Source organism: Limanda limanda, chromosome 17 (assembly GCF_963576545.1).
Source record: "Limanda limanda chromosome 17, fLimLim1.1, whole genome shotgun sequence".
NCBI classification, from domain to species: Eukaryota; Metazoa; Chordata; class Actinopteri; order Pleuronectiformes; family Pleuronectidae; genus Limanda; species Limanda limanda.
The window spans coordinates 21,297,155-21,313,525 of NC_083652.1; the positions used below are offsets into that span (position 1 = coordinate 21,297,155).

Here is a 16,371-nt window from a genome sequence, read left to right on the forward strand (position 1 = left end):
CCTATTCATGTCCCTGTGATGCAATCTCTCTTCAAATGCTGCCTCTGAAGGCTGCAGCTCCTGAATTGAGACACAGCTTGTGTACTGATCCGATACCACTTCTTTGTTTCAAGTATTTTAGTTTAAACATCTGTTGCACTGTACCGCCACTAGAAATAACTTTTTTTAAGAGTAGCGAAGAAGAAGGGATTTCTGGAAGTGTAGCGTTAGCCATGGCTAGCTGTTGTGTATTCCTAGATTTAATTAAGTCTGTTCTTTTTCAGTTATGACTGTCAAAGTTGGTGGTAGGTATATTACATTTTACCTCTAGCATTGATTACAGATAAATAAATGGTGCTTTAAATGTTTAAAGTGTGACCTGACGGCTCAAAGTAATAAAACTGATTTGGTCAAAGGTCACCAAAACAAATAGGTGTCCCACACATGCATGTACAGATTTGTGCATACACGCAATGATGTGCACAACACGTTTGGCCTTTACCCCTTGATCTTTAGCATAGAGACAAACAATCAGTGAGGTTAATCCAATCACAAGCAATATCTGCTCTTCTCTGTCACCGACTCGAAAGATCAAGAGTGCTCCTAGTTTCCGAGATCAATAACCACCTCTGCCCCATTACTCCGACTGTTGCGGCGCCGGCCACCAAAGGTCAAACGAGACAGGAGTCTGCTCCCAGTGATTTCTGCCCTAGTGCCGTGCAGACTGCCAATCAGTCCATCTCCAGTGAATAATGGCCGTCGCTTTTTCGGAGGTGAATTCAACAGCAGTCCAGGTGACAGATGGGCCCTGTGCCTGCAGACAGCTGCCAGGTGAGAGACACACTTACAACAATAGCCTGGCAGGGGCCGGCTAATTCCAGAAGACAGATGTGGCCCTGCGATAGAGGAAGTCTCCCGGGCAGCGAGCCTCGCAGCTCTGCTCCAATGCTGAGGGACGTATGCTAATGCTAATCCCAATTACAGCTGAGTCAACGGCAGATAACGGCATGTGTTTCCTCTGTCTCCTCTCGCCGGGGGAACACCTGAGAACCGAGTGCAGAGACCTCCCCCCCCCCTGCAATCGGAAGAAACATCATGACTGATTTCTCTTCGATACGCCAAACAGACCTCCTGCCACGCTTGATGTGGTGAAGTGTGTCTGAATGTGTGTGTGACTGTAAATGCGAGTTCACACGTGTTTTTGTGCGAGTGGGAAACGTGGGAGCTCCAGCAGATGTACAAAGAGATCTCCAGGCAACGGACACTGTGTATGTTCATTCAAAGGGCGGCTGAGGAGATAAGCTGGATCGGTGCGGATCCTTAACTTTTATCTAATGAAATGTGTGGTGAGGGGCTCACAGCAACAGACGGAGAGGATTACCGGATCTGTGATTGCAAGGCAGACAGACGACCTGTAGGGGAGGGGTTCATCTCAGAGCTACTGATCCAACACTCATCCTTCACTCCGGAGGAACAACTCGTCTCGTAATCAGGAAAACCATTGTTTCGTTTACCTGCCTTCGTCCGCCTAACGTCGCTTGTACAATGGGCTCATGTTTGTGAGGCGGTTGAAGTCCTTCAGTTGTGTGCATCTGTTGCTTTAGCATTTACCAAGTGCTGTGAGATTCAGTAACTCACTGCAGTGTTGATAAAGCTGGAGCGTTCCCATTCCCACACCTCCAAAGCCTACCCATGAAGCCCATTTTGTGGCATTTCTGGTGTTGAATAATTTCAGTGATTGCACCATATGGGTGGAAGCGTGTCCTGCCATCCCCTGCCCCCGCAAATCAGAGCCTCTTAGTCCCTTGGGTCGAGCCAATCCTGCAAAGTGGGTTTTTAATGGCTCAGTGAGTCCCTACCAGTCTGTCTGTTACCTACACCAAGGCCAGGATTAGTTATTGTTTGTGTCAGGAGAAAAAGAGCACAGGCTTGGGAAGGGGGGAGAAGTTCCACTAATTCTCGGATTAGTTGGGCTGAGGGGGTTCTGCCTTGTGTTAAAGTTAAGGGGCGTTTAGGGGGAAAGTTTTGGGAGACTGTTACCAAGTGATCCATACATTTGACGGCCATCCACACTTCAGATCAGATTAGAGGCGTTTTGTGTTTCTCTGAATATACCTCCCATAGAAGCATTACATGATAAAACCTGCTGGTTGGCAGGGGGATAAATATTGTCCTTTAGTCAGACAATCGGACAGATAGCTAGAGAGATACTTACAAGGCGAAGGAGAGAATGAGAAAGAGACAGGGAGAGTGCTGCCTTGGCTTTGTGCCTGAACCTGCAGCGAAACAGGGAGCACAGCGAAAATAAATGAAGGAAAAAAGTACTTACTGGCAAGGGCCTTCTCATAGTTCTTCCCCATGGCAACAAAGTTCCGTAAGCAGGGGTTGAACTGCTCCATGATGGTCTGAAAGAAATACACAAGAGATGGATGGGAGGTGAAGGTTTCACTTATCAGCGGAGCATGGTCAAGGGCAGAGAAGAAAGACTTGCACCTCGCTTTATTCATGTCTGTCCGTCTTACATTTCCTGCCTCTCTCTCTCTCTCTCTCTCTCTCTCTCTCTGACACAAACCTCCCTCCACTGCACAAAATATGTTTCTCACAAAACAGCCATCGACAGAATCTTTGAACACACTCGTCTTGAATGTTAATGGAGGGCAGAATGAGGGTTTCTCCACCCACATCCTGCCCTCGGATGGTGAGAAATAGTTCAGGTGGGAGGGGGCAGGAGAGGCTGTCGGTTGATGGTGGCGTTGGAGGAGTGGGTGGATGAATATGCCGACTCGAAACAAAGATACTTGTCTTGACAGGGATGCATGTACTTGAGTTTCAAAGGAGAATTCAATGATGGGCACACTCATTACGGCTGCTAATGAGACGAACAGTGAAACATATGATGAGACTCAGCATCAGCATCTATACTTGAACCTACATGTGTTACCTCTAACGGAACTAAGGCATGTAAATAGTACGAATATAGATTTGCAGTCTCATACTACACTGCAGGCTGAGTCCGTCTAAATGCAGAGGAAAGCACAACGATGCCCGACATCTCGCAGCCCCATCATTTCCTCTACTTTCTCATCCACCTTGTCATCTCTTTCCTCCTCCTGTGCTCCTCCAGGGTTTCCTCCAATTAACCGATCCCCAGTCAGCGAGTCAGGAACAGCCAGGGGGACAGAGAGACAACACGCACACAACACTGCTGCAGCAGCAGTCCCTACACAGGCCGTCAATACTGCAGAAGAACACTTAATAATCTACTTCTAGCCTGAATCCACATTGTGGCAGAAATGATATGGCACGGTGCCACCCGGCGTCAACCTGAAACGACCCCAGCCGTTCCTAAAAAAACCCTGTGCCTCTTACTTTCAGCCACACCTCAGCATTTTTTACTTTTGCCTTCATCGCACTGTCGTCTGTCCTTTTGTCTTTTTAATGAGAGCCTAGATTTGGATAGGACTGCACAGGTGTTTGTGAAAGTGTGTGCGTTTGCTGTGGTTTGTGTATTCCAGCAGGAATTGCAGTGCAAGTGGCTCGAGTGCAGCACAGCCCACCTGCAGCAGACACACCGGTGAGTCAGACACAAACCACTAATACTTTCATTACCATCAGTAACAATTTTACTACGCCTCTCCATGACTGTGCTTAAATCTCGAGCCAGGACGGCAACAACAGGACTAGAATGCAAAAATATAACACAATAAAAAACCCCTAAAAGCAGTCAGTCATCCCCAAATACAACAGTAACCTATTGACCTTTAATTTATAGTTTGTAATTAGATTAGATCCCTTGACAGTCTGTTATACAAGAGTAATTCACATTTATGTTTCTAGTTTCAACAATAAGCAATTTGTTTTATTACTAATTACCCTACCTATTCATTATGTGATTGTTTGCTCAGTAAAATTTGAAAAGGATAATGATGAATAATACCATCATGTGCATTTGGAGCGAGTGTCTGCGCAGTGGGAATCGGGGAATGGGTCCGTGGTTGGGTGGTCCCATCCATACACACACGTGTTCGACCAATCACAAGTGAGTCTCAGCTGTCAATCGTGACGTTTCACTTTGCAACATATACAGCCGGACATACTTCAATAATACCTCAAATGACAGAAACCATCTTCGAGACAAATGTATTGAACTTCTACTTTTGGTCCAAGCTCCATCCAGTAACATGGAGGAGGCCGGACACATGACCTCTGACCTACTACAGCCAGACACCAGATGGTGATCGGGACGCTTCGGCTTCACTTTAAATTAAAAAAAATTAAATAAAAAGAAGACAACATATTGTTTTGCATAGAGATCATTTTAAATGCTACCAAAAAGCAATGGCAGACTGAGCATTATAAACTCATTTAACGGCAGCTTGTGTTTAAAGCGGCTGCCTTTATTTACAATCTGGCTGTGTTAGTCAAATAGGCTGGGAGCGAAATTGGAGGAGAGTCCCACCTTCAGGCAAACAGCGCAGCTCATATAAAAGGTATCCCCGCTCCCTCGCTCTCTCTCTCCGCCTCTGGGAAGATAAAAGACTAACTCGTCCCAGAGGACCCCTCAAAGGAAATGTTTATTCCTAAATGTTCCTTCCTTCTGCCTGACTCTGATGTAAAGCGCATCTCATTGATGATGATAAGGTCACATGGTACGTGAGCATCACAAACACACTTCATACACGTGTTCGTGCATGTGTGTGCGTTTGTGTGTGTGTGTGTACTCACAGCTACATTAACTGGAGGCTTCTAATAGAGAGTGATGGTGTTTCAGAGTGGTGGGAGGATTACATAAAGCAAAGCCCAGTGCAGCATCATTACAGCACACTCACCCACTGAGGAGGCCAAAGGTATCTGACACAGGTCTTTCTTCCCTGTGCATGTGGTGGAACAACTTCACATAGAAGAGTTAGATGATTAGCCACTGGTATAACTCCTATTCTTATTGTACATGTTTTCTCATACATTTCGCATCTTAAATGACGTGCAGCGAAGGCAAAGCAGTTTCCGTCTTCCTCTCTTCCCATTGTTGCTATATTTGTCATCCCAGTTCTCTTGTACTACATTGTTATCCTAATTGTGGCGGCTAATTTGGAAAATGGCGCCAGGGGGCACTTGAAGTTGTGTGACACGGAGAGAGGGAGAAAGAGAGAAGGGGAAAAAAAAGGAGAGATCAACTGAAAAGGATGTAATATTTACGAACAAAAAGGTTTGTAATCACGTGCTGTATATCCCTGCTCATTCAAACAGTCTCTGAAAAATCTTTCAATTAGAGACTTATTATACTTCACAGCAGACGTGTTATCTTCTCCTGTGGAGAGACAGGGATGCTGTCCATTTTGTGACTACATGAGGACGGAATCAATCCATTATTTGCACATATTTTAAAGCAGACAATTAAAGGAGGGCAGGAAGATGTCTCCAAAAGAATGAATCCAATCTGTTTGACACTCATTTGTGCTGTGGGCAGGGACAGGAAGAATAAGGAGAAGCCGGGAGCACGAGCAGAGAGGATGCAGATAAGAGAAAACATTAATATGAGGATTAAAAATGTTCCTCCCTGTGCCCTGACCAGGCTTCTCCGCCGCGCAGCAGCAACTGAAACAAGGTCGGAGTAAATTAAATAAGGTGTCGATTAAAACTACGGGATATTCATCCATCACTGCCTGCTCGGCTCACTTCTTACACCTACACAAACACAGTAATGACATGCATAAAGGGGGTAATTTCAAAGTACCACCAGCTGATTAGAGCCAGAGGGAATCACGCACAATCAGGAGCCAGGATGCCATCATCTGCTCCCTCTCACCCTCCTCGCGCTCCCTTCTCCCGATTTCCCTCTTCTACATGGCAACCAGCTGCAGGCCTCCAATGCCCAGGATCAGGAGCACTGACGCCACCAATTACTGTATTCGTGTGGACTGTGTTAGGACACGTTGTGTGGTGACAGGCAGGAGAGCCGGCCAAGAGGAGCGTTGCAATCAGAGAGGAATGTAAAAGAAAGTGGATAATGTGCGTATGGCCTAATGACAACCTCACAGTTAGTCTTTTCTTCCTTAATAAGGAGCACTGTGTGTGTATTGTGATGGTTGACCTTTTACCGGTCGACTCCACTGATCAATGAGGAACGCTGGACCGAGACGGGATCTGGGTGTTCCACCATCTCAGCTAAACTCTCCAGGGGTTTCCCCATTGTTGCAGAGTTGGCATGACTGAAATGGGCCTTGAATGAAATGGGCTTGAATAATACTTGCCAGAGAGAAAAACTGCTATTTGTGCAATATCATGATTCGATATCATCATGTGATCCTTAAAGAAAACACAAGTGGAATTCCTTGTGGAATGTAAGTGGAATTAGCGCCCAGCTGTTTTATGCCTCTGCCAACCATAGCAGTTACAGTCAATGTAATATATATAATGTTCAAAAGGTCTAACACCTTGTGAGCCACCGGAACCTTCGACCACCAAAACCAAACAAATGAATCTGTGGGCCTAAATTAACGTTTCCTGTTCACATAGCAAAAATGCGAAAACAAACATGCGTCAAATCAATTTTTGAGGTCAAATCAACATTCACCTTTATTTATTTATTTTTATTTGCCTTTATTTAACCAGGTCAGTCCCGTTGAGATACAATGACCTCTTTTTCAAGGGAAGCCTGGCCAAGACAGCAGCATACAAAAAAATGTCAACAGTCACAAGACACACAGAAATCACATAACACAGATAAAATACATTTAAAAGAAAAAGATAAGGCAACAGGACTAAAGCTCCGGATTCACACCAAAACAAGAACAAGTGCGGTATGAAGCCGCTCCAATTTCTCTCACACGAGTCTTCAAAGTTTCAAGGTTTATGAGCTCCTTTAACTTTAGAGTTTTTTGCAGTGCATTCCAAGCAGCAGGTGCAGCGAACTTAAAACAGTGCTTACCAAATTCAGAGTGAACTTTGGGCATAATTAATAAATAAAACTCATTTGAACGTAAGCAGTAATTGCTCTGGGATTTAAAGATATAATTACATAAGTAGTGGGGGAGCAGACCCAAGATAGCTTTATAAATAAAAATATGCCAATGTATAAGGCGGCGTGCTGCCAGAGATGGCCTTTGACCTTTGACCTTTGCTGACAAATTTGAAGATAATCCTCCAAGGCATTGTTGAGATATCATGTCCGTACGAAAGGGCCGGACAGAAAGACAAGCCATGGACATAATGCCTCGGGCTACTTGCTATCGGCGGCGTCGACATTAAAATCCACAGCAAACAAGGGAATGGTGAGTAAACAGTTTTTTTTTCTTCATTCCAGTCAATTTAAAATAATCTCCATCACTTCCACTTAGTTTTGCCCGAGGGCTTATTATTGCAAACACATAGCTCCGCATCTAAAACACTTTGCGGCTCAGTCAATTCTAACAACATTGGTAAAATGACACGTCAAATGCAATTTATTTTCCGTTGCCCGTCTTCGCTATGACCACAGGAACCAGTGTGAATACAGTGAAGCTGAAAATGCAGTAAAATGTCAACAGTGTGGATAGAGAGCCCACACGTTGCCTAAAGAAGTCTGAACATCATGTGAACGTATAAAGTAATAACTGCAAACAGAGGTTTAGAGGGTTGTAGTCAAAATCATGTTGAAAGGGTCAGAATAAAGAAATTAAACACGGTGAAACCAAACAAACAATCGAGAATAGGCGTAAACTTACACATCAACAATATGTGGCAGTTTGTTGAGATATGTGTTGGTATTTCTCTAAGGTCTGTGAAACATTATATTTGTTTATTTCTCTTGGCCTTGGTTCTTATCCCTCGCGAGTCAATTTGGTACCGAGACTGGTCACAGCTCATCACAAACAGAATGTCAGACTGGTATGCTTGTATTTGGAAAGACGACGGCCATTTGTGAAAGGTTGCATTCCGAATCCATTTAAGCAGAAGAATGCCAGATTCTCATAAAGATCGTGCTCAGAGGCACAAGCCAATGCCTTGACTTCTCCCATTCTCTCATAAGGGCTGGTAGCAAACCTTTTATTAGATGAGAGAAACTTAGATTTACAGATTATCCTTCCAACATAGTCAGCCAAATTCTTACTTTTCATTTTCTGAAGTACGCACGTCCATACAGAAAAGAACACTGCGAGGCTCAAGCTTATTTCCGAGGCAGGTATACACTTTGAGTGGATAGCGTGAAGAAGTCTGTGCTTCTTGCATACCTAAAACCACAGAGCAGTACGCACAGCATGTGCTTTCAGTGGAAGCCAAGGGGAACATCAAATCCAAGAGCACTATTTGAGTATAGTTCTGTTATGTCGGAGAACAGACTTCCAACTGCATGAGCTGAGAGAAGTAGAAGTGTACATAATATACTATTATACATTTAATCACCTCAAACCCAGACAGGCATCTACATTAGACAAATCAAACACATTGTATTTAAAACTGCAAAATGTGCCATCACATTTACAATTCAGATTTAGCAGTATGTAAACGTGATGTGCAAATTCTAATTATGTATCTCAGTTTTCTACAGGGATCAGTCGAAGAAATGTTTTGTCTCCTTTAACTGGGAGAAAAAACTAGCCTGGCACACAGCACTTTATACTCTCCACCAAGGCCAAAGATCCAAAAGAACGTGTCCGTCTAGCTCTTCGGAAAAAATAAAATGGAAGTATTCTGATATTCAGCACCACATTGACTCATCCATTTTTTTTACATCAATAATCTCTTTAATCTGAGCACAACTTTTAACATATTCTTATTCATATTCAGGAATATTCCATACCAGTTAAAATCATAAATTCTCTTGCCTCGGGTTCTGATTCAAAACAACTTTATTTGGCAATTTGAAGGCACACAGAGCACGTCAAGACAACAGGTAATAACAAGAAAGAAAACAAGGATTACATCAGTGCAACGTCCACGGACAGTTAAGAATGAGTGCAGTGTACTGTAATTATAAAGTAAGAGTTGTGCATATGATTATAAAGGATTTAGACCAGTTTAACGGCTGTTAAAACTGCTTGTAGGAACGTAGATAAACACTGAATGATTGTTAAGTGTTAGGAGGTAACTAATACAGACATAAATTATGTAAAGCTAAGGTGCATGAAGATTATATGTACAGGACCAGGTATCAGCAGATGAATAAATACTGTAGCGTGTGAATAAATATATATGCAGCTGATAAATATGTATACAGATCATGAACAGTTAAGGTAAATACTGATAATGAAGAATATACGTACAGGACCAGGTAGCAACAGATGAATAGATACCGTAGCGTGTGAATAAATATATACACAGCAGACGTGTAAAAGTTGAATAATAAACATAGCAGGCGCTAAGTTAATCTAACGCTGACGAGTGAGTGAGTAAGTATCTTGTCCTGTATTCTAAATAATCAACTATATTCCAACGTGACTTCATCCATCAACTGTTGCTAAATAATGCATCTTCAAATCCTGCCCTTGCCTTTCTCCGCCATGCAAACACAAACTGCACCTTGCCACCTGGGCCCGTACAGTGCATACACTAAGCTACAGGTGTGGGGGGAGTGGACCGGTCTGTGATCTCCTGCTAAACTATGACTGATAAAGAAACGTTTGAAAGAATCCTTCATTTAAGTGGCAATAAAGAAGGTGGATGTGAGCTGGATCTGTAAACTTCCGTCATGCTGAGGGTAAGTGATGTGTCATGTTTGTGGTTCCTCCCGTCTTGCAGAGAAAAGAAGCGCATCACTCAAACTTTTGTCAATGTTTGTCTTTCCATAAAGCTCCGCAAACAATGACAGATACATGAGTACAGGCTTTTGCTTTTTGCCGACGACATAGCAGCAGCCGAAAGGCACAGTTTAGTCAAATGACCGGTTGACAAGTAGGAAGGTAAGTGACTGTCTAACCCTTAACCTAGGCCTCCGCAGTTATCTACAAAGGGTTGTGGGTGGGCTGGAGAAAAACTCAGTCGCCTCTCGGATCCTTGAACCCGCCCCCGGGTCTCCTGCTGTCAGCGCACAACAAATCATATGCTCGCTAGGGACCAACTACAGTATTTACTGTGTTTGTTTGCTCTGCTGTCATCAGCCGCCGGTGTGACCCCCCCCCCCCCCTCAGGCCCGGCACCAGCCGCTCAACTAACCCAACACAGGCGCTGCATGGTTACCACAGCAACCGGGAGAACCAGACTTATTTGCAAGCTTTGGTTCTTTGACCGGCAAAAAGACACATTCACTTTGGTCGAGGGAAAAACTAAATCTAAGCGTTAACGAAATGTGAAACACTTTAACGCAGGAAGGTCACATGACAGCAGAGGTTGTTGTTTATTCTCCCCAAGACAAACAAACGAACAAACACGTCAAATAAAACGCACAATAAGTAAAAACTTAATTTCAGTTCATGTTACTTCACTGGTGAGATGAAGAAGAAAATATCAGCAAATTAAGATACACATTTTTTTTTTGACATGGCAGCTTCAAAGCCTTCCGAAAAGACTGGCCATGAATTATGGATGAATAATTAGCGGGTGCCGCTGATGACCCCCCCCCCCCCCCCCCCCATTCACATTTCAACAGACAGAAAATCATGTCTCCAAAATGACGACTCAAAACGCATTTGTCTCTGCTATTTTCCGGGCTCACTACACAGCCAGTCCCTTTTAACTAAGAGCTCAGTCGATTTGAATGCAACACGGAGGTGGTGCTATTTCCCCCCCCCCCCCCCCCCCGTCTGCCTCTTGCATCTCATCGAGCTTTTGACTGAAATGTAAATCCTGCCGTCTTCTACTATACATCCCACATTTTCACTCATTTTCAAAAAAAAGGGATTTTTCCGTCCACGTGGGGTCTGCACACCAGTAACTCGTACTTTCTGTCCCGTAGCGTACGTGACTGGACGCTGTGGCCGACCAGCTCCACCGGTCTGTCGCTGCCAGTGACGTACATTAACTCCAGCCACAGACATGGTAACTACAGCTCGTCGTGACCCACACATGTGAAGCCATTGTCCGCTGCCACGGCACCAACTTTAAAGTCTCGGCCTCAGTGTCCCTTTCGGGCCTGTGTAATTACAGCTTCACCCTCCACAGTAATTAGGGACTATACTTCAACGAGGATGTGGAATGTCTCCATCTATTTTCCTTTCCTCGCCCATCTTCTCCTCGGTTCCGCTCCCACAATAAAGTGTTTTGCATCTTTCTTTAAAGCAATTTGGAACGCTAGTGTGCACTGCTTTTGTGACGGTTAAGTGGATATTTGGACGACGGCCACGTTAACAGGGAGACTTCGAATCCACCTTTTCCGCCCGCGACAGCTGCGAAGCCTCTTCTGCAGTCGATGCGGTGCAGCCTTGGATCTAGCGCTGAGCATCTCCGGTCTCTGTCCTTGAAAAGGCGTGATGAGTAAAAAGAAAAGAGCGAGTGTCTCTAAACCATCCGCCCCCGGACGAGCAGAGGAGGTGGGTGTGTGGAGCAACAGTCCTCTCTCTCTCTGCAGCGCAGTCAAAGGCACAGGGAACAAATCGGCTGTTCTACAGGCGATGGATGTTATGATATCTCCTGCAGTGCATAATGCAATCTTCTCCAGGCCCTGGGCACACGCACGCACAAACCTGTTGGAACACTATATTCTGGAGGCAGATGTTCAGGAGGCCAAAGTCATTTCAAACTCCATTAAACCGCAGATAATAAGGCGAGTGGCGCCTGATGTGATATACTGCTGGAGAAAAAAGGTAAATAAAGTGATGGATGGCGTCTCCCTTCCAAGCGACTTCAGACGGCTTCTTTGTGCAAGACCACAGGGACAAAGCTCAAACGTGTATAAACACAAGACGGATGTTTCACTCCGGACCATTTACGGGGGCTTTCACGGAGCATTTCTCATGAAAAAAGCGACACATTCGACATTTGCCCTCCGTCTCTCTTTCTAGAACCAACACACGGACGCTCACGTGACCTCCGTCGCTCTCCCTCGCCGTCTCCCGCCCTCCACCGACTGCGGGTCTTCTCGCACGGTGATGTGACAGAAACACATAAGAATAGTGGCACGTTGTTGCTAAGAGACCACCTGTTCAGATCTCCCGCATGAAACTGCGGTCCTCCGATTATCATCATCAGAATATCGTTCATTTGAACGTAGCAAATGTCACGAGGATACTCCAGGCGAGAGCGAGAGAAACCTCTTGCGTAACAGGTCGTCTTTTTTAAGGCCGGAAAACAACATTTCAGATCAGGATTTTTGATCGAGCAGCGGAACAGAGAATGTACAGTATATCGCACTCGCTCCAGTTAACGTCACACAACGTTTATTAGGGGGGGGGTCCCTTTATCTAAAATCAGCCATTTGAGAGAAGGGCATCCACTGTTTTCCGCTCTGTGTTGACAATCAGGGAGTGGCGCTGCATGGGAAAATGAGTGTTCTCCTTCGGGCCGGTAGAGACGGGACACACCCTTCGATTCCCTTACCTGCAAGGGCGTGTTCAAGAGGGAAACTGCACCGCATGCAACAGGTACGGAACACACACGGCACTCACACGGTGACAGAGCCTGAGTAAATACAGGTGAACTCTACAGAGTGAGGCAGGGTGTGTTCAACTGCCTTCCCACTTTATTCCATTTCCCTTGTGTCTAAAGTTCGGTGGCCATGAAACCGGCGTTGGACTCAACCCGTTCTTCTTCAGCCTCCGGGTCCGATTAATCTGTTTGTTCACTTCAACTTGTCTTCCCACCCCCCCCCCGCCCACTTCCCAAGCCAGGTCAGCGCTCAGACTTAACCCAATGGCACGCTAAGAGGCTTGACCCAGGGCGCCACTTCTCTCTCAGACACTCAGCGACACGACCAGCTGGTGAAGAGGACTGTGATGCGAACACACACACACACACACACACACACACACACACACACAAAGCACGCAAACCCCCGAGTGTCAGTCCTAAGTATCTGTCTCACCCCGTCAGCGCGGGGAATGACTAGATGTCTGGAACTGCCTGTTAATCTGAGGGAGGAGAAGTGGAGTGAGTCACGGCAGATCACGCTGGGATTGGCCGGGTTTGCAGGGTTGACTCCCCTGCCGAGGTGAAGGCATCTCAATGAACCCGAGGAGTGGCTCCGGCTTTCACCTAAAAACGGAACAGAGCGAGCAGAGACTTTCTGAATCTTGAGTATCGCCCTCGCCGTGCCTTCCAGTCCCAGGCCTTGTTAAACACACACACACACACACACACACACACAAACAGTCATGAGTCACAGCAGAGGAGTTACCCCCCTCTTCTCCCCTTGCGATTACTCAGTATCTGCCCAGCTGCTGGCTGCAATGACTTAGCAGCCGCCGTATGTTTTCACATCTCCTCTCCCTCGCAGGTTTTTGTGCGTGCATACCGAGTAGACAAACACAATAACGGTCTATGGGGGCATTCAAATGTGCATCGAGCAGAACTTGCCGCTGGGGTGTCTCAAACATTAGAAGCTGCAAAACTTTTAACCACACGGGGGGGGGGGTTGCAAGTGCACCAAGGTAAGATAGGTCCAATCATCGTCTCCGTCTGTCTGTGCCAGTGAGGATGGCAGAGAACTTAGCTGCATCTTGTCTTTTGCATTCGTATTACCTACGATCTAATTTTGAAGACTTATGCAACCAGCCCTGCAGCTTCACAACCCCCCCCAGTGTGGCTGACAACCCCGTGAAATTAAAGGTGACAGTCTGCACATCCGCCCGAGACGACGCCTCAGTTGGCATCCGACTAACATCAGCAGATTTCAGATCTAACATGCGCTCTATCCCTCCAATTAAATAGCATCATTTGGAGAAAAAGCAAAAGGGGGAGAAGACGATAGAGAACATGTCGTTTAAAAGGGTAGAAAAAAACAAAAATGCAAATGCAATTGTGAAAGATGTCCGTTTCATCCCCGAAAATATGCCGGAGTTTCTTCATCTCTTGAAGCAACTTGCTTTCACACTGCAGGGTTGGTGAAGTAAGCGCGAGGAGTGCTAAATAAGCAGCGACTGTAGCACTCTCTGTGACCTCCTAGCTTTTGCCACGGGGTCAGATCCCCCCGGCGTGGATGAGGGACTCCGGTCGCTCCACTCCACTGCCCATCAGCTCTCCTGGCTGTCAGGGCGCCACCACCCCAGAGAATGACCCCCCACCCGCCGGGCTGGCGCTTGAATGAGCAAGGACCTGCTCCTCCCCATGAAGGGTTCAGGATCCCGACACCTACGACGTGTCTATGTCGATTTACCCACATGAGCATGGTGTTAAACAATCGGACGAGGCCTGACAGAGCATGGAATCCAATCCTCAACGGGAGGGGATGCACTTGAAGGCTGCGTGACCAATTTCCGGCACCGAAATAGCCACATGAACCAGTCGCCTCCCTCTCCGGCTCCGAGAGAAGCACCTTTCAGACGCCCTCTGCTCACCTGACCTCCTTTCTGAAAGGTGTTTATTCCCTGTCGGAGCGCGAGCAGATGCCCTCCGCTCACTGTTGGCCTTCCATGAAAGGATCTGCCACTGGCTCGGAGCACGAGAACAATCAAAAGCAGAGGAACGTACACAGATGTTTTACGTCTGGGATGAGAAACATGTTGAGAGAGACCATCTGGAGGGAGATCACCACTGTGCAGGTGCGGAGCCTTATACAACATGACGTGTGTTAACATTCCACCTGCTCCTCTGAAACATGGCAAAGATGGTGACTCAAGGCGAGTGATGTGGTTAATGTACGACTTGATCCACACAACAATCGATTCATGACGCACCCCCCTACAGGCCTGCATGAGCTGCTTCTCCTCATGACATCATTACAAAGCATATACAGTTCCGGTTTATGACTGTTGCTTGGACAAAACAAGGAGTTTAAAAGACAATTTAGTTCACCCAAAAAGGAACTTTCAATCATTATCTACCCACCACTCCACAGACGGAGGGGTGGGTAAAGTCTTTGAGTCCACAAAACCCTTTTGGAGTTTCAGGGGTAAACAGTGTGGCAGCCAAATCCCACACAACTCGAAAGGAGGTCATTTATATGGTTTCAGCCTCAATGTTCCCTGTGATCCAGGAGCCAATGTGGATCCAGAGGATATCAGACGACATTTAGGCTAAAAATATGGTGTTGATGACACCGTTTTTAGTCAGATTTTAATTCCGGGGCCAACAGACACTTGGATGACACCACAGGAGCAGTATGGTGGCATGTTAGGTTTCTTTCTGCTGTTGTTTTTTTTACATTTGAATAATTAATTCACTTCAATTTAATTGGCTGCAATGCTGTTTAGCCCAGAAACTCTGTTTTTTGGTGTTTTGTGGACTCAAACACTTCAGCCCTCCATCGACATAGTGTTGAGTAGATAATGAGAGAATTTTTCATTCTGGGGTGAACAATTCCGTTAATATTTGGTCATAATCAACTCAATCCTTCAAAAAAAGACTCTTAAAATAAAGAACTTAGCTTCTTTCGTTCCAGAGTTACGCAGGGAAAAAACTTATCACATGGTTTAAAGACTAATACACTCAATTTTTTTTGTAATGGCAGAAGAACAGGTTTGAGTGTTGAAATCCCTTTGGGGCAAATGTTTACCCGTTGCAACAGATAAGCTCAACCTCCTTTGTCCGTCAATCACTGACTTCACTGGAATGCAATATGTTCCCATTTCAGCAAGAAAAAAACCCACAGATCCATGAACTGGTATCTGGAAAAAGAAAAAGGCCTAAACAACACTATCAAGGATGATAAGAAACCAGTCCAGGCCTGTGGACAGAGTGAGGGATTGAGTTAGAAACCCTGATGAGCTCCAGTGTGGAGGTGGGAAACACAACATTTTGGCAAGTGATCCAGATAATACAAAAATAATAATAACTGATCTCTGTAAAGAGATTATCAATCATAGGGGGTGGGGGGGCATCTTTATCCATAACTAATACATGATGATGCGTTCACAGTGCACCTGAAAACTTTCTTCACTAGTTCAGTCTCTCACCTTGTAGACATTTTCCGTCATGCGGTGAACCTCGTCCGTACGAGACATCGTGGAATCTTCAGCCAGGACCATAAACGCGTCCTGGTCCTCGGAGCGTGTATCCGCGTTAAAGAGAGAGAGAGAGAGGTAGGTAGGTGAGTGTGGGGGGGTGTGTGGGGGTAGGGGGGGACACGCGTGGTAAAAGGGGGTCGATCAAACAAAAAACCCACAGCGGCGAGAGAGCGACTCGATGCTGCGCTCCCGAAAACCCCACGTCAACTGAACACACCTTCTGCTGAGCGCCCAGCTGACAGCCCCGCTGCTGCCTTCACGGACCCCCGCCACAGCTCGGACATCTCGCCGTCGCCGGCAGGAAGAAAAAGCGCGTTCGCCGACAAAGTCACGAAAATAGGAAAAATAAAAACCCGATAATAGCATAACGGGCTGAAGT

The 16,371-nt window shown here is 45.9% G+C and overlaps 1 protein-coding gene across 1 annotated transcript in view; it reads right to left on the minus strand.

Annotated features, from left to right (window-relative positions):
• Window positions 1-16,086, minus strand: part of baiap2a (BAR/IMD domain containing adaptor protein 2a) — a 54,406-nt gene extending 38,320 nt beyond the window's left edge. The window contains exons 1-2 of the mRNA XM_061089589.1: window positions 15,942-16,086; window positions 2,309-2,384 (exon numbers count right to left, since the gene is read on the minus strand). Coding sequence (XP_060945572.1) covers window positions 2,309-2,384; window positions 15,942-16,013 — 148 coding nt within the window. The 5' untranslated portion in view covers window positions 16,014-16,086. The remainder of the gene's footprint in view (window positions 1-2,308; window positions 2,385-15,941) is intronic.
• Window positions 16,087-16,371: the final 285 nt, after the last annotated feature.